The sequence below is a fragment of the Mastacembelus armatus genome, chromosome 19, assembly GCF_900324485.2.
Source record: "Mastacembelus armatus chromosome 19, fMasArm1.2, whole genome shotgun sequence".
Taxonomy (NCBI): Eukaryota; Metazoa; Chordata; class Actinopteri; order Synbranchiformes; family Mastacembelidae; genus Mastacembelus; species Mastacembelus armatus.
Window position 1 is genome coordinate 15,196,748 of NC_046651.1, and position 19,780 is coordinate 15,216,527.

A 19,780-nucleotide genomic window follows, 5' to 3' on the forward strand; every position below is an offset into this window, starting at 1 on the left:
TCTCTTCAGTTTTGTGATTTGAATAATCGTGCTATTGACAGCTGGTCAGACAAAATTATACATCAGGTGTGACTTCAGATGGATTTTGTTTTCTGATTTTATAGACTACACATAAATTGTGGAAGATGAAAAGAAAAAAAAAAAAAAAAAAAAATCAAGATTACCTGAGAAATATTGTACTTGCAGCCCTAAGCACTTTGTCCGATTTGTAATATTTTTGTCTGTAATTCATTTATTTGTAGTAGTTCTTTTAAATCCTGTACTGCTGATTTTTGTCCAAGTAACAATCGTAAAATCATCTGCCAATGATGCCAGCACAGTGATCAGTGTAAAGCAATAAGTAAAAAAAAAAATCAACTATTTTCTAACCCTGGTTTAGATGCTGCTCTTTTTGTTTCTGACAAAGTTAAAATGAAAAACTAAGTTAAATAGTGATTTGCAAACTTTTAATAAGACAGAACCAAAACAATAAATTACAAGAAATCAGGATTAATAAATATTTAGCATTGCCTTCATTTCCAGTAATGATGCTTTGACAGAAGACAGCAGTAAGAAAACAGGCTTAGAAAAAAAGTTTTCATGGCAACAAACACTGAGGTCCAGAGTCCAGTTAAACTAAGTTTGATTTCCAGTGAAGCAGGTTTTTTCACTGAGCATTTAGTATAGAACCAGGTTTAATATGCATCTGGAAATCAGACCTCAACTGATCAAAAGAGAATCTGGTTGTAAACGCACAATTTAAAAAATGTATCTGAATTAGATTATCATCCTTTAACTGTCCTGCATTTAATATCTTTCTGCTGAAAAGTGCTTTACAGAAAGGTTTTGTCAAATATGTTTGTGTTACACATTGACCACATTTTCCTTCTGAATGAAAACATGTCCTGATCTTTTCGTGTTGCCCTTCAGTGAAATGTCTGAGTAGCTGAGGGCAGAGCTGCTTACAGTACAAGCAGGGTTTTCAGAGTAAGCTGTTTGAGGATGAGAGGAATGATGATTGAATCATTCCAACAGTAGATTGGAAATGAAACTCTCAACATAAGGTCAAATCTATAAAGAGACGGATGTCAGTGCTGAAGGTGCAGCAGTTGAAAAGATGCCAAAGGAAGAGCCTCTTTAAAAGGTGAATCTTCAGTTCCGGGTCCATGTGCCACTGCAGCAGGAGTTTCAGGTCCATGTCCAGGCTGCTGCACTGGTAAGTATGGTATGTGCTTGTTGTTTCGATGTTTAATCCTCAGCAGATCTACAGCCCCTTCACAGATGATACCTTCTTTTTCCGAGCAGCCAGCATCTCATAGAATGGGTCTTTGCTGATGGCGGCTCTGCAGGTGGAAGGCGGAGGACACTGAGACACTTCCAGGAAATCATCCACACTGAACATCTGCACAAAGAGACAGTAAAATGTGACTCACTTGATGCTGTTGATCCATTCATCCTTCTCCTCTGGGGTTGGGGCGGAGATTCTGTAAAAGGTGTGGTTTCCCTCGACGACGCGGCCGTCTGCCTCTGTCTTACAGGCCTTGATCACCTGGTCTTTATGGTCCGGGATGAAGAGCTCGAAGCAGTTCTGGGAGAAGGTAGAAGGATCAAGCCAAGGTTTATGTCAAAAGGAAATGGATGCATGCAAACAAATTTGGTGAGTTTTGGGTTGTAGGGAATCTTAAGTCTTTGTGGGGCAAAGATGCTCTTTTTGTTATGGATATGTTTCCAAGATCACAACAAAAAACGCACATGGTGAATTTTAATTAATAGATGAATGTTTAATGGGGGCTAGAGGTGAGACTAAGCTGAGTTCTTAGGTCACTAAGCTAAAGTTACTGCAGTCTAATACAACAGACCTGTTTGTTTCTGTCAATTCGACGTTATGGTCATTTGGAGGCTGTAGTCCGTCTAACACCGGAGCACAAACCACAGCCTCCCAGTCTGATCAGCTGAATCAAAGATGGTGCTTCACACAGTCTGAACAAAAACTGATTATCACCTTCATCAAGACTTATTGTTGCATGAGACTGCATTTGTTTTAGCTTGATAACTGAGTGTATTTGAAATTTTAGGAGATATTCATGCTGTTTTTTGAATTTGAACCTTTTTGGAGAAGGGTAGTTTTTTAACTAATTGGGGTTTATTTCTCTTTACTCAAGATTGTTTTGCTTTTCTTTCCATTTAGGATGTAATTTTTTAATTTCATTTCAAATGTTATAATACTTTTTCTCAAAACCCTGTCTTTACTCAGATAGTCCCAGCCTGTGGCCAGACTTGCTCTGCTCTCAGATGAAAAGCTGTTTTCTCAAATTTCCTGTGCTTATGCTCAAGTCCTGAACTCTCACAAAACTTCTGATTTCTGTATAATAGTCCTGTCACAATCCCCCAGCCAATAGAAAGCCAATGGTAAAATGATTCCGTGCAAAGACGCTTTACTTCTTGTGGTGTTTCTTACATTTAATCAGGGTCGTCCACTCTCTCCTGGCCTTTTTCTTTCTCGTTGGACTTTTGGAATAAACAAAGTTATTCTTACAGTACAGTTACATATAGCTGCTCAACAGTATGTAGCTATATGTAACTGCACTGTAAGAAGTACTGGGATCTATTCTAATTAATTACTGTTCCAAACGTCATACAAGAAAGGGAAATAATAGAGCCCAGGAGAGAATAAATGAACCTGATTAAAGGTGAAGTAAGCGTCTTGATGGCCATGACCTTTTGACTTTCTCTTGGTTGGAGGCCTTTGACAGGGTTATTACACAAAAACCTGGGAGCAGAAATTTTGCAAGTGTGCAGCAGCCTGAGTACAGGGAGGAAGACTGGAGCACGAGCACAGGAAATTTGTGCAAACAGCTTTCTGTCTGAGAGCACTTACAGCAGAAATGTGTGAGCAGGGACTATTTGAGAGAGAGGACAGGGTTTTAGAGAAAGCATTCTAAAATAATAAAAGCTATCCATTATCTACCACTTATCCTGGAAGAGTCAGGGTCACGGTGGACTGGAGCCAATCCCTGCTGACACTGAGCGATAGGTGGGATACATCCTGAACTGATCCATCATAGAACAAACACCCAGGGTCAACTGGGATTTAAACCCAGGTCCTTCTTGCATTGAGGCAGCAGTGCTAACCACCGCACCACTGTGGTGCTGCCCATAAATGCAAGATAGTATGCTCTCAAAGACCATGCTGACAAATAGAGATAAACTCCAATCTTATAGCAAAAGGTTACCGGTTTCTTGGAGTCATCAACTTCTCGGATACTCAAATTTTCCAGAGGAATAATTCCTCTTGGTTCCTTATCCTTAAAAAAAAAAAAAAAAAAAAATCAGCAGAGAGACAATAAATTACATGACATCTAGGTACGTATTTCCAGAATCTGCTATAAAACTTAAGCCTACAATTTTGAAGCTATTTCTGTTTACTTACCGTTGTGTATTCAAAGTAGTAGAGGCAGTTATCTGTGAGAATAAACCAGCGTCTCTTCCAGGTCTTAACTCGTCCACCTGAGGAGACAGAACAGGTGAGCTATGACTTTAGTAAAGGTAAAAAAAAAAAAAGAACCGGAGCAGAACTGGACTTCAGACAAAAACAGCAACAATCTGAAGCACAATGATGGCACAAATCAGCAGCTAAAACTACTGGCTGCAAAAGCTGAGGTTAAAATTTAGGTCAGTGGCCATTTCAGGGAGTCCAGCAGTTAGAGGCAGATTTTCACATCAAGCATAGGGTGAAATCGGAAATAAAAATGAGCGATCTTTCTTCATTCTGCCTACAATTCTGATGTGAAAGTGAATGTGCATAGCCAGTGGGAGTGTAAAGGCAAGGGAGGGAGCAGCTGAGAAGCAAAGCAGTGCATTAAAGCTAGAGTGTAAGGGTACGTACCTCCTGGAATCAAAACCCATGAAAAACAAAAAACAAGCATGTCAGAAGTATTTCAAAAAGTGGTTGATCCAAAATTCAGTAAACTTATGTATTTCAACATGAATATCCTAATATTAAAGGTGCCATTACAGAGCTGTTCCACTAGAGGGCCTTCAGCCCCCAATGACTTAATGCAACAGACTGAATGAACTGTTTTGCACCAGCAGGATGCACATACCAAGTTTTAGTAGCCATCCTTCTCTGTCAGGGTTGAAGAAGGTGTGTGTGAGGTCATTCCCGTCATCTTCTGGGATCTTGAAGGGCTCGTTTTTGATGCTGTCGAAAAGGTTCTGCAACGAGGGGAGATCAGTATAGGATTTAAAAATGTTTGTATTATTCAGGTAGTGTATGAGTATTGATACAGGCATGATCAGATGCAATGTTCTATCTAAATCAGACATTTCCTTCATCTGAACTGATGACTACAACTTGTCCAAACTGATCCAGCAGTAATTTTTGTTTCTGTACATTTTATTTCTGCTTGTTTTCTTGGTTAAAGTATCACAGTCAGTTGTGCTTTAGAGCTATAAAGTCAGTTTTAGGAAAATAAAATTCTCTCACCTTGAGCAGCTCCTCTGGTAGGTCTCCTCCATCATTGATCCCTCTGTTCATTGCTGTGAATCTCTGAACAGAGGGCTTGTCCTTCACATTAGGGTTGTGTAGACTGGTGTTCAACATGATCACAGCGAACGATAACACGTAACAGGTATCTGTAAAACATAGAAAAAGTGCGTATGTACTTTTACTGGGATTTGACAACTGAAAAAATTTTTAAAATGCTTGTTTATCTGCTTTAAGCTGATTTAATACATTACTTTTATAAAAACTTAAATTTTTTCTTCCCTTTATTAGACTAATTTTTCATATGAAATTCTTGGTGTATCTTACCAGATATCTGAGGCTTACAGCATCGGTAACTTAAAACCTTTTAATAATTGTATATTTCATATTGATGTACATATGTTTCAGCATGTCTTATCTGTTTAAGTTATCATTGGGTATTTTTATTTTTGTATTCTTTAACTGAATGTTTCCTTGTAGCACTGAAATGTTTGATCTTGATTCAACCATGCAAAGCTTTGTTTTGGAAAATGCTGTATAAGTTAAATTTATTACTGTATTTCTTCAGCAGTATGGGGCTACAATAAATTCTGCAAAAATGATATTTCTCTTTCTGTTCTCCCTCTAACAAACACACACACTCGTAACCTGTGCTCTGGAACACTCCAGGGTTACAGTGACAGTATCTCTGGGCGAACGCCTCCATCATGCGGTCGATCTTCTGAGCCTCGCCGGGCAGTCGGAAGCTCCACAGGAACTGCCTGAGAGCTTGAACCAGGTTCAGGTCTGTGAACTCATGTAAGTCCAGGAAGGCGTGCAGAACCTTGATGTTGAAGTCATCTCTGCACAACATGCAAAAAAAAAAAAAATCCCACACACACCCACCCAGGCAAGAGAAAAGAGAAAAACAGGATTAAGAACTGAACTCAGCTCTGTTTAGCTCCCCGAGTTGGCAGCCAAAAGAATTGTGAGATCTGACTAATCACATAAAAACCACAGATAAAGATTACACCTTTTAGCTTTAACAACAAACTCTGGGTCTGTGGCCATGACTTCTGATGAAATACAGGCATTGTTCAATTCATTCATACTTTAACAGCAGCAAAAACACAGCTGTGCTAAAAAAAAAAAAAAAAAAATAGAGTTCCATGTAGCTGTGCTAGTTTTGTTTATGATGGCTCAATGTCACATTGTCATGACCTGCTGGGACACTGGTCCTATTGTAACAAATCAAAATATCTCTTGTTAAAAAGGTTAGTTTGAGGAGGATTATCATCAGTATTATTTACCTCTCCCCTAGGTAGTCACCAATGGCTGTCTTATTAAGCCCCTCTCCCTTGTAGAGAAACTGAGCGATGCTATCACTGGTGTTTTTCAGCAAGGAGCTGTCAACCAGAAAACTGATCCCCTGTAGGACAAAAACCAGAACACACATTTAGTTTGAATATCAGATTAAAAGTACACATTTACACATTACATGTTAAGTTCCTCAAAAGATCAGGGCAGGTTAAAAAAAAAAAAAAGTTAGAAACAAAGCCATCATATATGTATGACTTAATTTGAAACAACAACAAAACAAAACAAAATCTCCAAGAGTCTGTAGACTGTTTCTCTGTAGTCTTAAAACACTGAGCCACAAGCATGAAAGTAAAATTGTTTACAAGCACCCTAGGGTCCAGATCTTTTATTTTAATTACAAATGGAAGTCTGGATTTTCATATCTGCATATAATTCAATGTCTGTGAAACTGCTACATTTTCTGTTGTTTTATAAAGTCCATTAATTCAGACTGAAAATATTGTGAACTGCAGTCCTACACATCTGTGTGGACAGAGTAAGGAAGAATTTATTCTCACCTTCTTAGGGTCCATGTTGAACTTTTTTCGGCCCATGGTCATCTGTTTATTCCTCTGCATGCTTTTCCTAAAACAGATTTACAGTTTTGAAACATACAAAAATACTTTATCAGCGGTTAATTAATTTTTAATCCCACTAGCACTTAATAAAATGAGTTGATTTATTGACTAGCTGACTGACAAAACTGATGGACAGTCATTTTTATCAGCTATTTATCAAACAAAATGCTAAATATTCTCTTGTTTAATATTTTCAGGATTCACTGCTTTTATACAATTACCAGTTAAAACACTCTGGGGGAATTTATTCTCCACTTTAGTGGCACATTTCACACAGTGAGCTGGTTGAAAGCCCCAAGAATAGTTAAGTAAGTGGACCTCGTGTATTTACTGAATATCTTTAGGATTTGAACTGTTGGTGAGAACAAAAAAGAGCTACAAAGACGTGTCCCTCAGCCTAAAGTGAGCATGTCTTTCTCTGTTTCCTGGCATTTTATTGATTAAGCCATTCCTGGACAAATTATACATGTAATGAAAAAAAGAAAATCCTAAATCCTACAATGCAGAAAGCTGTGTTCTGTTCATTTCCCCGACTGTCCCCATGAAAGCACTTCCACTAGCACAAAGGATGAAGACAGTTGCCTACACACAAGCACAGAAATGGCTGTTGAGAGATACTTTACCTCTCCTCACTCATCCCCAGGTTTTCAATCTCACTGGTCACCTCTGCTATTTCATCCTTCAACCTCTGGGAGCAGAAAGAGAGAAAGATGGTGAGGGAGAAAACAAAAATACAAGAAAAATAATTGATATTTGTTTTGAAGAAAAATAAGCACCGACTTATTTAGACATGATGTCTGACCCTTTACATAAACCTGTAGAGATACTCAGTACAATGCATTACACATGGTTCCCTGGTCTAACTATTGTACTTCTCACTGACCAACACATCCAGACAAGCACTTTTTTACAAGAGATGACCCAGTAAAGCACCTAACAAGAGCAGACATGATTCACTCTATCTGTCCGACTCATTCCGCATCCCAGCAGGAGTTATCTGCAGAAAATCCTCTGTGGGAGCTGTAGCACCTGTTCCAGGGTGAGTGCTGACCAGCCTTCCCCTGTGCTGACCCAGATTTATCAGCCTACTCCCCCTGACACCCTGCTCAGTCTGTCTGAGAGTCCCACTGGTGTGGAGTGGGGAATATGCAGGATCAAAGACCTGATGTTATGGAAGGCAAGAACAGAGAAGAGAAACAGATGGAAATACACAGAGCCCAAAAGAAAAGATAATGGACTGAGATAATTATAGAAACAAACAAGGAGACAGGGCTGGTGTCTCAGATTTGAGCTATAATCATTTACAACTCTCAGCAAGTGTGTGTATATGTGTGAAAATCAGGCTAAATCACCCTCGCCTGAGATAACATTTTTCTGAATCCCTCCATGTGGGTTTCCATGGTTACCTCCTCTTATAAGCGAACAGCGTCCTCTGTCTCAATTACTAGAATATTTCATGGCTCATTACCCATCAGTCCCCAGGGCAAGCCAGGGCGGGGCTTAGAAGAGAAATACCAAATATCAGCAACCTTGGTAATAAATGCAATCAATCTACTTACACAGCATCATTGCCCTGTTTGTGTTTTTCTTTTTGTTTTGGATTTTAAAGCATTTTGCTGAATCCAAATTCTTTACAATCCCTTATATTTTTTAGCTTTGTTTGGTGTAGAATTTTGGGTTATATACAGTATTCTTAAAAAGGTTTCTGAGAGCCTGACTGATGCAAGTTTTTTAAGGCTGCCTTCATATTTGAGGCTTTGCCATAGCTAATTTAGCAGCTGATAAACTGCAGCTGCAGTCAGTGCTATACTGAAATGACTGTTGTTCAGTTACTTACTAGAAATGCCATTCTGACCATTGTCAGTGGGCTAAAGCCAACATCCCTCAACTACTTTGCTCCTGACTCTGTTCTGCAGCAGTTTGCTAAGCTATGTACAGTGTGATGGCAGTTGCAATGCACTCTGGTGGACAAACTACGCAATGGCAACACTAGCAATAAAAGACCTTAATTTTAATTTTATGCTACTCATCAAGTGCTATACGTGCCAATGCCAATTTACCTACAATCACTGGAAATGGACCAAGAGTTTTAGGTCCACTGATGTATCAATTAATTTATTCATTTCACTCAGTATGATACCTAAATCACAAAGATTCCACTGGACATACAAGTCCCAGAGCAGAATTATTCACCAAATTGTGTTTTGTCAAAAACTTACTTAAAAAGTATATTCAGCGCATTTTCACAACAGACCAATCATAAGAAAGAAATTCCATGGATTTTGCTTGAAAAAGATCTTAAATATTGAACATTACAGCCCTAAATGGCACCATACTAGAGGTAGATGATAGGATGCTGAATGAAACCCACATCAGCTGAATATATTGGCAAATATTTATGTTGGTCAATTATTATAAACCAGCTCATGCAAAACACAAATATACTAGTTTACAAACAATTTGATATGAGAACTTTGATAAACAGCCACACACATATGAGATGCTGGTTAGGTACAGTGTTAATACTGGTTCTTTTAGAATTCTAAGCTTTTACTTATATTTTATTATTTATTTCTCTTGACTTCAATTTTCTTATTAGCTTCTTTATCTCCCATGCAGGAAAACACATGTGCCCAGTCAAAGAGCTGACACAGACAGTCCTGCTATTTTATTTTAGGCTGAAGAGAACTGAGGCAGGTGTTAAACTGTCCCTCCAGACTGAGAGCTAGACAACACACACATATTCTGTATATATAAGAGGTCCACCCCACTCAAACACATGCACCCCCACACAAAGAGATCATCTGTGTACAGTAATGCTCCAGTGGTCATACGCCTATACCCCTACCCTCCATACAGACACACACCCCTAAACACAGAGGAACAAATCTACCCAAGGACACAAAGAAAAGAAGACCATGAAGACCCACCTGAACAATGTGATGTTCAAGAGAATGAAAAATTTTGTCAGTCCACTATTTCTAATTTCTCCAGTTTGAAAAAAATGAAAATAGTTTAAATGACAGATTCACTATTTTTTTAAATCAGTCTTTAAACGATAGTCAGGTAGTTATACCTCCTGTTTACCTAAACCATTAAAGACCCCTTCTTGCAATTCCAAATATGTGGGATAAAATTAAGTATCCTCATTATTAAGTTACACAAATCAAGTAAAAAATTTCCCAAATAAATTCTCAGCACCAAATCCCTTCTTCTTCTTTTTTTCAATCCTTCCACTGTAGCACAGGAACCAAACAAAACAGTCTTTTACTAAAAAGAATTTGGAGAGTACCCACTAGATTTGTCTAAGTTAGACTGCTGAAACATCACATTAACTTCAGAAAAAAATTGTGTAAAAATTGTGAACCTATCATTTAAGAAATGAAATGGTAAAAAAGAACAAGCCTTGTAATGATCCAGAAAGCCACAGGGTTCACAGCAGGGACAAAAACAAACTCCCTCTCATGGCTGCACTGTTGAGAAACCATTTTGTCCAAACAGAAATAACCAAGGACAGAAAACAGACTGAAATGGCCAAAACTGAAATCCAGAGTAATTTAGACCAGGTTTGTGTACACACACTCATTAAATAAAGAAATATAGGTTTAGGAAAGGGATGTCCCAATCAAGTTGTTTGGTCCAGATCCCGATCGCTTTAAAATCAGATATCTGCCTACACTAAGTCCAATCCAATACTTACATTTAACCATTTATTAAATACATATCTGGCACAGCTGTAGCCCAGTAAACTCAGCCCTCATTATTTGTCACAAACATAAGCTAGTTCAGCAACACTGGCAGGCTGAGTTGGGCAAAACAAACTAAAGTTCAGTAAAGAAAGAAGGAAACATTTATTTTTAAGAAAAAAAAAAAAACATGAATGGTTTTATTTTAGCTCATACCACCCCATTAAAAAGCTGTGATCTCCTTGGATATGGATGCTGAGTATCAGAGGAGGGGAGCAGAGGCACTGTGAGGGTTTTTCTTACTTGTATGTCCTGCATTAACTCTTGTTTTCTGCGACGGATGCTCTCCAGCTCCTGCCTCTCCTCTGGACTGAGGTCATCAGGAACTGAGGAGAGAGAAGTACATGTAGGACTCAAATACAGAGATCAACACACACACACACACGTACAAAGAAAGAAGAGAGACCTGAGAGTCCCACTACTATGGGTCACTATGGAAACACAGTCTTTGATCCATCAGATTACGCCACAACATCCAAATCATCCACCTCTTTGTCTAACACGCACGCATACACAGAAGCTGAAACAAAATGGCCATAACACCACTGCCAACAACTCCAATGACAAATACAAATAATGAACATCTCCATATCAGATGCACTTTATAACTAGAAAAGGCAACCTTCATATTTGCCAGAACAAAAAACAATTGTAAGATTAAAAGCTGGTTTCAAGGGAATTGTCACTTAGTGTTTTGTACAACTCAAACAGGTTTTCACTGGGTTGAGCTACTGATAGCAATATTAAAAAAGGCAAGAAAACCTGTAGGTGTAGCACAGCAAGACTCACTTGTGTGCAAAGACAAATGGGAGAAAACTGCAGAATCTACACGGCCATCAGGAATAAAACTGTTTCAAAGTAAAAGGTGCTGTTTACTCTAACAATACAGCACATTTTTTCAGCATTGGTTTCCCAGATTACACAATTTCAATGCAAAGGATGCAACATAAGTCTGGCTATGCCCACTACAGTACACAGTATTGCACTCTCTTCACAGTACTCTGTAACCATTATTTCCATAATTAGTCATCACGTTGATTTTTTCATTTAGTCTGTAAACCATAAGAAAATAGTTATGGCCGTCATAATTTCTCAGAGCCCAAGTAATGTCATCAAATGTTTTAAAACCAGCAAAAGCAACAAATTCTCACATTTAAGAAGCTGGAAACTTGAAATGTTTGGCATTTATACTAGAAAAATTGTAAATGATTCATTATCAAATGAGTTTTTGTCGGTAGGCAAATTGACTGATTGTTGCCAGGTTGGGTTATAAACACAAGAGCTCCAAATTCAGAAACAAACCACTCAATTGCTTTGGTTTCTATATCCATAATAAACATCATATAAAAACTACATTTTCAGTTAAATGTCCTTGTAGTCTTCCAGTGACCATATAACACACCCATAACCAAGTGTGTGTTTTGATAGAACTTACGCTTATGTCCCCACACACACACATACAATATCTGCAGAGGAATGATAAGGTATGGAGGGAAATGCAGAACAGTCAGTGACTGACTTGTGGTTTTTCTTATGAAAGATGAGAGCGAAAAAAAAAAGCAAAAGAAAAACTTGATTCCGATAACAGGAGCTGGGACGCAGCACTGTAGAGTTTCTGCCCTGATCTGCATATTTTACTTTTCACATTCAAAGAATTCAAGCGTCACACCTCTGCACTGTCAACTATAATTGCAGTGGCTCTCCACTGGGTTCCTCAAAATAAAGCTCCACCTCTGACTACTTTCATAGATGACTACTTTCTGTCCCAAGAAAAGATGAAAGCAACAAAGAAAAGATGAAAAAAATGTAGTTTTTGCAGAGTAACAAGGAGCCACAGAGGAGAACCCAAGCTGTTCTGCTGCTGTTTGTCAGCCTCATTACAGGAGTCATGCTGAGGGGACCAAGTCATTTCACATTTCACTTTCCCATCATGATCAAGTTCCTCAGTCAACCTCTAAACCCCACAGGGAATCAAAGTGATTAGAGAGGAGGTGCAAGAAAAGCTGGGTGATACGGCCACAATCATTATCACAGTGTATTGTGCTACTCAATAATATGAATTAAGTAAGTGCAAAATCACATATACAGTAAAATAAGACGCAAAACAGACTCAAAAATTGTTAACAATTTAGATGATAATTTTTCAAGTTATTTTTTAGCAGAAACTTCATTTGTTTCAGTTCTATGATAAATAACTGGATTTTTTTTTCATGATTTTTGATTTTTTTAAAACGAAGACCTAAACATGGGCTCTGGAAAATTGTGAAATTTCCCTTATTTTCTGACATTTTGTAGACCAGAGGCTTCTGATGAATTCAGAAACTAATCAGCACTATTTTGGAAAACCAGACATTTATAGTGGTAACATGGCAAGACATTTCATCACTATATGATTATGATTATACTAGAATGATCATATTGAATTATCACTCAGGTCCAGGTGACTGTTTTAAGGTTTCTTCAATTTTTTTTTTTATTTAAGATTTTTTTGTTCATTTTTAGCATTTTTTATAATATGGTCCAGCCTGAAATGATGAATAACAGTTAACAAGTGTGTGTGTACTGTAGTTTTTCATAGAGGTATATGCAAAAGTACCCTTTTCGAATAAGAAAAAAGATATCTACAAGACACCTCTACATTCCTGCTGCTGTAGATTACCTTGACTCTGTGCCAGACAAATTCAGAAAAGTCCAATGTGGCATGACAGGTGCCGCAGCCTTGGATACAGATATCATTTACATACTGCAAACACAGACAGTGACGCACTCAGTCATGACACACAAATAGCCCTTGCCCAGGGAAAGATTTTTAAGTAGGCCGGAGTGTCTCTCATTATAAACCTGAGGACAAGAATAATGCAACATTGTGAGCAGAGACACAGTGAAGCTGGCATGCATGCTCACTTGCTCTCTCGGGCTTTTCATTAAGAGAGGAAATAACAAGTGGATTTGTGACAGCTAATATCATCCTTCTCTCCAGCCAACAAACAAAAACTCACACATTTCTCACTTTAGTAACAATGTGTCTTCTGGATCCTCAACCAGCTGCTGTGCATAGTCTCAAGGTCACCTAGTGTGTGTCTGTGCTGGTAAGTAATGGGACACCTTCTCATAGTAATACTGCTGTTAACCAGCTGCTCAGGACAACCAACATATTCAGACTTAAAGTTTACTCTCAATCTGTCTACTTCCACTTCCTTTGTAAGTTGTGCAAAACACCCTGTGAAGACGTAACCAAACCACATTAATTAATCATCAGTTTCATTGCGGCTGTATTTCCAGTTTAATCATCAGGTTTCAGAAGAAGACGTGATGAAACACACAGACTCATTCAGAGAAGTTTCTGTAACATATCTCTAATGCAGAAGTTATGATGACGCAATTAACACCTACACATTTGTGTCATATTAAGCTTGAGGTTCATACCAGAGAAAGCTTATGTATGCTGAGTGGCTCCACTGCCGGCCCCAGTGGTCCCAGAGTTACCAGTACAGTTGATAATATTCTTCAGTAGTCAAGGTTTGACGTGCACAACTCTAACTTAGCCATCAATTCTAGTAGAAAACAACCTACTTCTTGCGGTTTAGTGATGTGTTTCCAACAGTACAACAATAATCCAGTCCTGTGTGAACTTTCCAATCCCAATCCCAGTCTTCTAGTCCTGCCTCTTTGATCCTCAGGCATTCATTCCAGCAGAGGGGAGAGGAGGGGAGCAGACCTGCAGCTAAATGAAGAGGAGGACGAGTGTGTTTGAGCGGGGGGAACCCTTGGACTCTCATCTCTCTCCCCACCCACCCTCTGTCAATCTCGACTCCTCCCTTCCCTAATGAGCAAGGATTCAACACATGCTCCCCCACGTGGACACTGGTGTCAAGATAGATAGAAGATGGGGAGGTGCAGTTTTGTATGTCTTGTAAAGAAATGAATAGGCAGCAGACATGATCCTGACTCACCTCTCCTGGACACAGAGGTGCTAAAACAATAGCTCTCTGTTCTGGCAGAAATAGATCAGTCTCCATTCTAATTTCTCTGGTCATTATGTGTTTGCTCATAGAAATGAACACGCACCAAAATCTCCCTCATTGGTTTGTCGCACTATTTCCCCAACAAGATGGCAGCTGACTCAGGACCCAGGGCAAATAAGCTTGGTTACAAATAGACATTTACCAGTATTTTGTAAGATTCAGAGTTTCAGCATCTGGCACCATTCACAAGGCAATAATTGTCCATTTCAGTGTTCACAAGGCCATAATTGTCTGTTTCAGTGTTCCCTAGCCTGAGTGATATAACCCTGCAGTTAGGGTAAACTCTCTGGTGACTGGTCACATTCACACAGCCTTAAGGTCTAGAAATCCAATAAGGTGGCAAAAACAACAGCAAGGGAAGAACAAGAAAGAACAAAATGTGCAGTAACAGGCAAAAAATATATTCAGACAGAGAGTGATGAAACGTCTTGAGAGTGTTTTAAAGTTATCTGTATCTGTCAGATGAGAAAAAACGCAAAACTACCTAAAAATAAGACAAAACTTACCCTTTCAAGTGGGAGAAAACCATGAAAAGCCATGTGTATTACTCATAATTCTAATATTTCCTGGAGAAAATAGCTAACTTATATTAAAAACTATACATTCCTAGTATTGCAGTTCTTTGGTCACACAACTTGGGAAACTAAACAGAGAATTACGTGCAGCCAAGTTAACTACAAAGTATTTTTGAGAGCAACTCATCATTTCTAGTCAATAAATGACTGCATTCATTGCATTTATAGGCACATGAATTATGAAGTACAATAAGCACAAACCCCCATGAGGTCTGGCCTCAACCCAGAGTAATTATAATGGGTCCCTTGTGCGAGTTAATAAAGACTGGCAAAGAGCATTAACAGAAGATAAGAAGTTGTTGCTTTTGTCCTGCTGAGAGGAAAGGAAATGCATGTATGCATTCAGACAATACATAGTTAACTAATTAGGGACTTTCTTCGGTTAACATGAGGTTACTTTAGCAGCTAACTAGTTAGCTTCTGTAAATTAGCATCTAGGTTAGCCCTGCTTAGTGTCGTTAATTAAAGCGAGTTAGGCAACTTACCAACTCCGTCTTCCGACTTCAAAACCATGTCTGTGCAGTTGGACAACACTGGGTTGGAGAACAGTTTTTCACTTTAAAGTAGCTAACTTTACGACTCGGTTTAAAGCGTATTTTGTTTGTCTGTGACCGTTACACCGACAGTTAATGACAACTGTCGGCAGAAACAGCCGGTGTTGTGGCAGGGTGGTGTGGGCGTGGCTTGACCGGGAGCAGCCAATCAGAAAACGTTTAACAAACTTCTGCATGTCCATCTCTCAGCCAATAGCTGCGTGCAAAAGTTTGTGCACCTCTGGGCGAACTACATATTTTGTCTTTTTAAGTAAAAAAAAGTAAATGCAAATCCTGCAGATTTTAATGTGTGCAAAAATTTGGGCACAAGACTTACTAACTAACCGCCAATATTCTACTTTGTGATTTTGAGGCAGACATTAGCAAAGCTTCAAAGTATACAGCAAACTAGTCCAAACTCTCATAGTAAAATAAAGACATAGTAAGTAAAAATCTCACTAGTTTTTTTAGTCAGAGGTGAATAAACATACACATGCAAACGCACACATATACTGCATCATCACTGAAAAAGAAATTCTTCATAAATAAATGTTCTGCATTCCAACTGAATATACATTCTTAATTGTGTTAATTTAATAGAAAAACATAAGAATGAATCATGTTTATGAATTATAGGTCTTTTATATGGTAAACTGACCTGAAGCTAAAATTAAAAAATGGGGAATATATAAAGGTGTCTGTATTTCAGTTTTTATCACACCACCATGTTGAAATAATGAAAGACCCAGCACAAAGCAGGTTTTTCTCCAAGCAGGAAGAGAACAGGGACTTAACAGGATGTAAAAAGAAATAACTTTAAATAACCTCTCAAATGCTGATGAATACGTCAGACACCCATTTTTTAAATGGTTATAATGACTGAGGAAGTAGGTTTGATACCAGAGATGGATGGCTTGTGTGTGTGAGGGAAAGAGGAAGGGAGAGGAGAGGATGTAGGGAAGGACAGAGGAAAGGAGGGCAAAGGATTGCAGCTGTGCTTGAATCAGTGCTTTATTCAGAATTTGGACACACCAGATAAAACAGGATATGCTGAGGAGGGGTAAGGAAGAGTTGCTGCAACAGTTTTAAAGGGTCAACTCCAGTGACCAGATTTTGTGGAGACTATTTATTTGGTAAAAAGAGATTTACATGAAAACAATGTGGTCTGTGGAGTTTGCAGAATATCAAGTTGTTTTTTTTTTTGTTTTTGTTTATGCTGTTGAAGTTTTTAAAAAGTAATTCTTTCATGTTGTGAGCAGAACAATAGAACACCAAACTGAGACAGAAGCACAAATGTCAGTCACTGTTAATTCTGCACCAAGAAAACCAAAACACATCACTAGAAATGAATGAAATGAACAAGCTCTTTCATACCATTGACTGATAAATGATGAATGTAAAGATATTAATCTCAAAATAGGTTAAAGCATATTCTTTTGAATAAATCTGCTTCATAGCTAAAGGGTCTGTGAAGGCATCACAGATTAAAACATATGGTCTAAAATGATGAAAAGCAAATCAATGGAAATGACAGGGAAAAGAAAGGGAAGTCCAGCTATTAAAGAAAAGTCATAAAAGCTGTAAGGAAAATGGAAATAACCTGATTGAATACCGTGCTGCTTCCTTTGTGTAAAGATGGCTTTCGAAAGAGCACCTGCACAGAGGGAGAACAGTGGGCAGCAATGGAGATTATGTCACTCCAGCACCCACTGGAGAGGAGGATCCTGGACCAGAGGATGATGAGTGTGCGTCATGTTCTCAAATCAAGCCCACCATCTCTTGCAAACACACACACAAACACACAGTTTGCCTGACTCATGTGTGTATATGAACACAGAAATGTCAAAAACACAGCACGGCACACACACTACAGAGAGCTCTGTCTTGATAACCTAACTACAAGTCACCACGGCAACTGAACACTGATAGCACTTTGTTCCAGTCTTTCTCTCTACATCTCACCGTATTTGTCATTTGTAGGCAACCAAGAGTCACACAAAGCAACAGAAACCACCAAAGATTAGCAATATTTACAATGGAGATAGCTGATTTCATGAAGCACTTCTTTAATCCTCTGGAACAGGTGGATTTTGATGGATTTTGCAGACTTTCTGAGCAGTTATTTTTGTCTGCTTGGTATTCCCTTTTTTCACACAAGCGCATCAATAAGGCTGACTACTCATGTTGTCAGTTTAACAACGTGCAAGGTGCTAGGAAACCAAAATAGATGACATTTAACATGGGTGCCTATAAAGATCAACAAACCCTTCATCATAACACAAAGTAACAGCCCAAGTTGTGAAAATATTTGAATATTTACACACATGAATATAGCAGAAATGTTAAGAAATAAAGCTGTATTAAAATATTAATAAAAAAATATTAATAATTCACTGATGCATCAACACTTTCAACTGGTTTCTGTAGCTTATTTGTACATGATTTATGACATTGTTACAAATTCAACATCAACATTTACTGGTAAATATAATTCCAGTGGATTAAACATAGAATATTAAGTAAACATATAAAAAAAAGTGAATGTTGTTTACTTATCAGGTGATATTAGAAATATACAATAATTGTTTTATACAATATTAAGAAAACTGAAAAGAAAATAACTCACCTGTAGTTGCAGCAGGTGCCCCTGGTCTCACAGTAGGACAGAGAAATGCCTGGAAACTGGAGGCACACAGCTCGCTGACAGTCCCCATCACAACACTGTGTATTCAAGAGTTTGTGGCAAAACAGTGTTCGAGGCTAACACTAGCCTCTCAGCATCTCTGTTCTATATTTTCCCCTTAAAATAAGAACAAATGAGCAGCCGACTCAAGCTTTGGTCTCAGTGAAAAGCTCCTTGAAAAATACCAGGCTTTGGTGTTTTCGTGTCTGACTGCAAGCAGACTGACAGACTCTCAGAAACACCCCCTCTATGCTCACTCACTCTCCTCCCTCTTCGTTCTTGTTGACCTCACGCTTGAATTCAGTCTCACACAATCCACACTTCCACTACTAACCAGTCACTTTATAATACATGAACATGGGTTTTTAGGTAAACAAAAATATCTATATTCTCCACATATAAAGGCTCATAAACATACACATAACAGGACTCACATAGTGTATAAAGACCCACGCCGACTGCTGTGTGACTTTGAACAGTTGTTGAAGTATTCTTGGAAGTGATGACAAATGTACATATATATGCACATAACCTCATATCCTCCTGTTTCACACCCACATGTCCATCAGAGTCCAGTTCAGTTTAGTCAGAGCTGAGCAAATACATACTTTATGTTGCATATCACTGGTGAAAGAAATATCCAGATCTATTGGATAATAGCACTATGTAAAAATACTTTGTTACTCTGTGAGCAGGTGTCCTGCATCCAAAAATATGTTTGTACTCTAACATATACTTTTATAAAAAGATATACTAATACAGTACATTGTACACAGTGTATATATGGTGCCTGGAGTCTATACTGTAGGATCTAGATTAATTAAATTCTGTGTCACTGTGATAAAAAGTCTTTAGAGATATTGATGTTGACATTGAAACCTGATCATTTAGCTGATTGAGTATAACATCATTCATGGTAGGAGTGCTAATACTAAAAAGCAGCCCTTTAATTAACAGTACTACTAGTAGCACCATCATCTGTATAAAGACTTCACCACAGAATGAAAGAGGTTTGCTTTCATTCATGTGTTATATTACAACTTTAAACTGTGTAAAAACCCTAGCAGTTATTGCAGCTATGACTAGAAGTGTTGCAACAGTTTCTCTATAAAGATTCACATACATCCACTGCTACTATTTATATGCTGCATCTGCTATACAGGGCCAGTGTAATTATAGAAATACTGTGAATGTGATTGTAGTATCCTTGTACTTGCAGGCAGCCCTTTAGTATGATTTTTCTTTTTATTCTTTGAGTTTCTCCACTGGTCTCTTGCCATCACATGCACTACATTCCCTAAAAGTATTACACCATTTTTCTCTTTCACTCATTTAATCATTTTGTGTCTTTGTTCTCCTCCTCTCTGTAGAGCTGACCTCTTTCTGTTGCAGTCGACCTCATCCACACTTGAACTTTTTCTCACACTTATCCCTCTGTGGTATGCTTATCTTTTCCTCTCCTAGAGCTTCTGTTCTCTCTCTATCTGATATAACTAAACTCCAATTAGAGAAAAATACACACAGTACAAATTTGATAGGTCCTGGTAGGGATTTGTCCCCAAAACAAGACGTGTGGGGACTCTGTTAGAGCTTCTTAGTACTTTTGTTCCAAATGATACTTTAGTTTAATGTCAGGATATATTTTACATCATTTTGCTTTAGCTCTGTGGACACATACAGGACGTGAGTGCTTCAAGGAGCACATTTCAAACTTCATTGTTCCCTTACTTTATGTCTGAAAGCCTGGGAGAGTCAGGTTGTTTCACTAACCTTGACCTGAAGTTTTCAGTTGAGGTTGCTAAGTCCTCTGGTGGCCACTGGGTGGCATCACAACTGC

General features: G+C 38.3%; 1 protein-coding gene across 5 annotated transcripts; it reads right to left on the reverse strand.

Annotated features, from left to right (window-relative positions):
- Nucleotides 1-489: 489 nt before the first annotated feature.
- Nucleotides 490-18,131, reverse strand: LOC113135222 (cytohesin-1-like). Of its 5 annotated transcripts, none has more exons than XM_026315029.2 (12): nt 17,887-18,131; nt 10,371-10,453; nt 7,005-7,069; nt 6,322-6,388; nt 5,755-5,873; nt 5,114-5,307; nt 4,466-4,614; nt 4,082-4,194; nt 3,410-3,488; nt 3,213-3,284; nt 1,413-1,567; nt 490-1,322 (listed from the first exon to the last, which is right to left on the reverse strand). In XM_026315029.2, exons 1-12 carry the CDS (start codon nt 17,972-17,974, stop codon nt 1,244-1,246), a joined length of 1,263 nt encoding a protein of 420 aa, XP_026170814.1. In that variant the 5' UTR covers nt 17,975-18,131; the 3' UTR covers nt 490-1,243. The 5 variants fall into 5 exon arrangements, with proteins under 5 accessions (XP_026170814.1, XP_026170815.1, XP_026170817.1 ...); XM_026315030.2 differs by lacking the exon at nt 17,887-18,131 and adding an exon at nt 15,213-15,385; XM_026315032.2 differs by lacking the exon at nt 17,887-18,131 and adding an exon at nt 13,701-13,889.
- Between the last annotated feature and the right edge of the window lie 1,649 nt (nt 18,132-19,780).

Bases quoted from the DNA above. Each gene is read 5' to 3' on its own strand.
- LOC113135222 (XM_026315029.2), bottom strand. From the start codon at position 17,974: ATGGGGACTGTCAGCGAGCTGTGTGCCTCCAGTTTCCAGGCATTTCTC. The intron at 4,615-5,113 runs GTTACGAGTGTG...TATGTTTTACAG, and splicing joins TGGAGTGTTCCAGAGCACAG to ATACCTGTTACGTGTTATCG. The intron at 3,489-4,081 runs TATGTGCATCCT...TTCTGTCTCCTC, and splicing joins GGATGGCTACTAAAACTTGG to AGGTGGACGAGTTAAGACCT.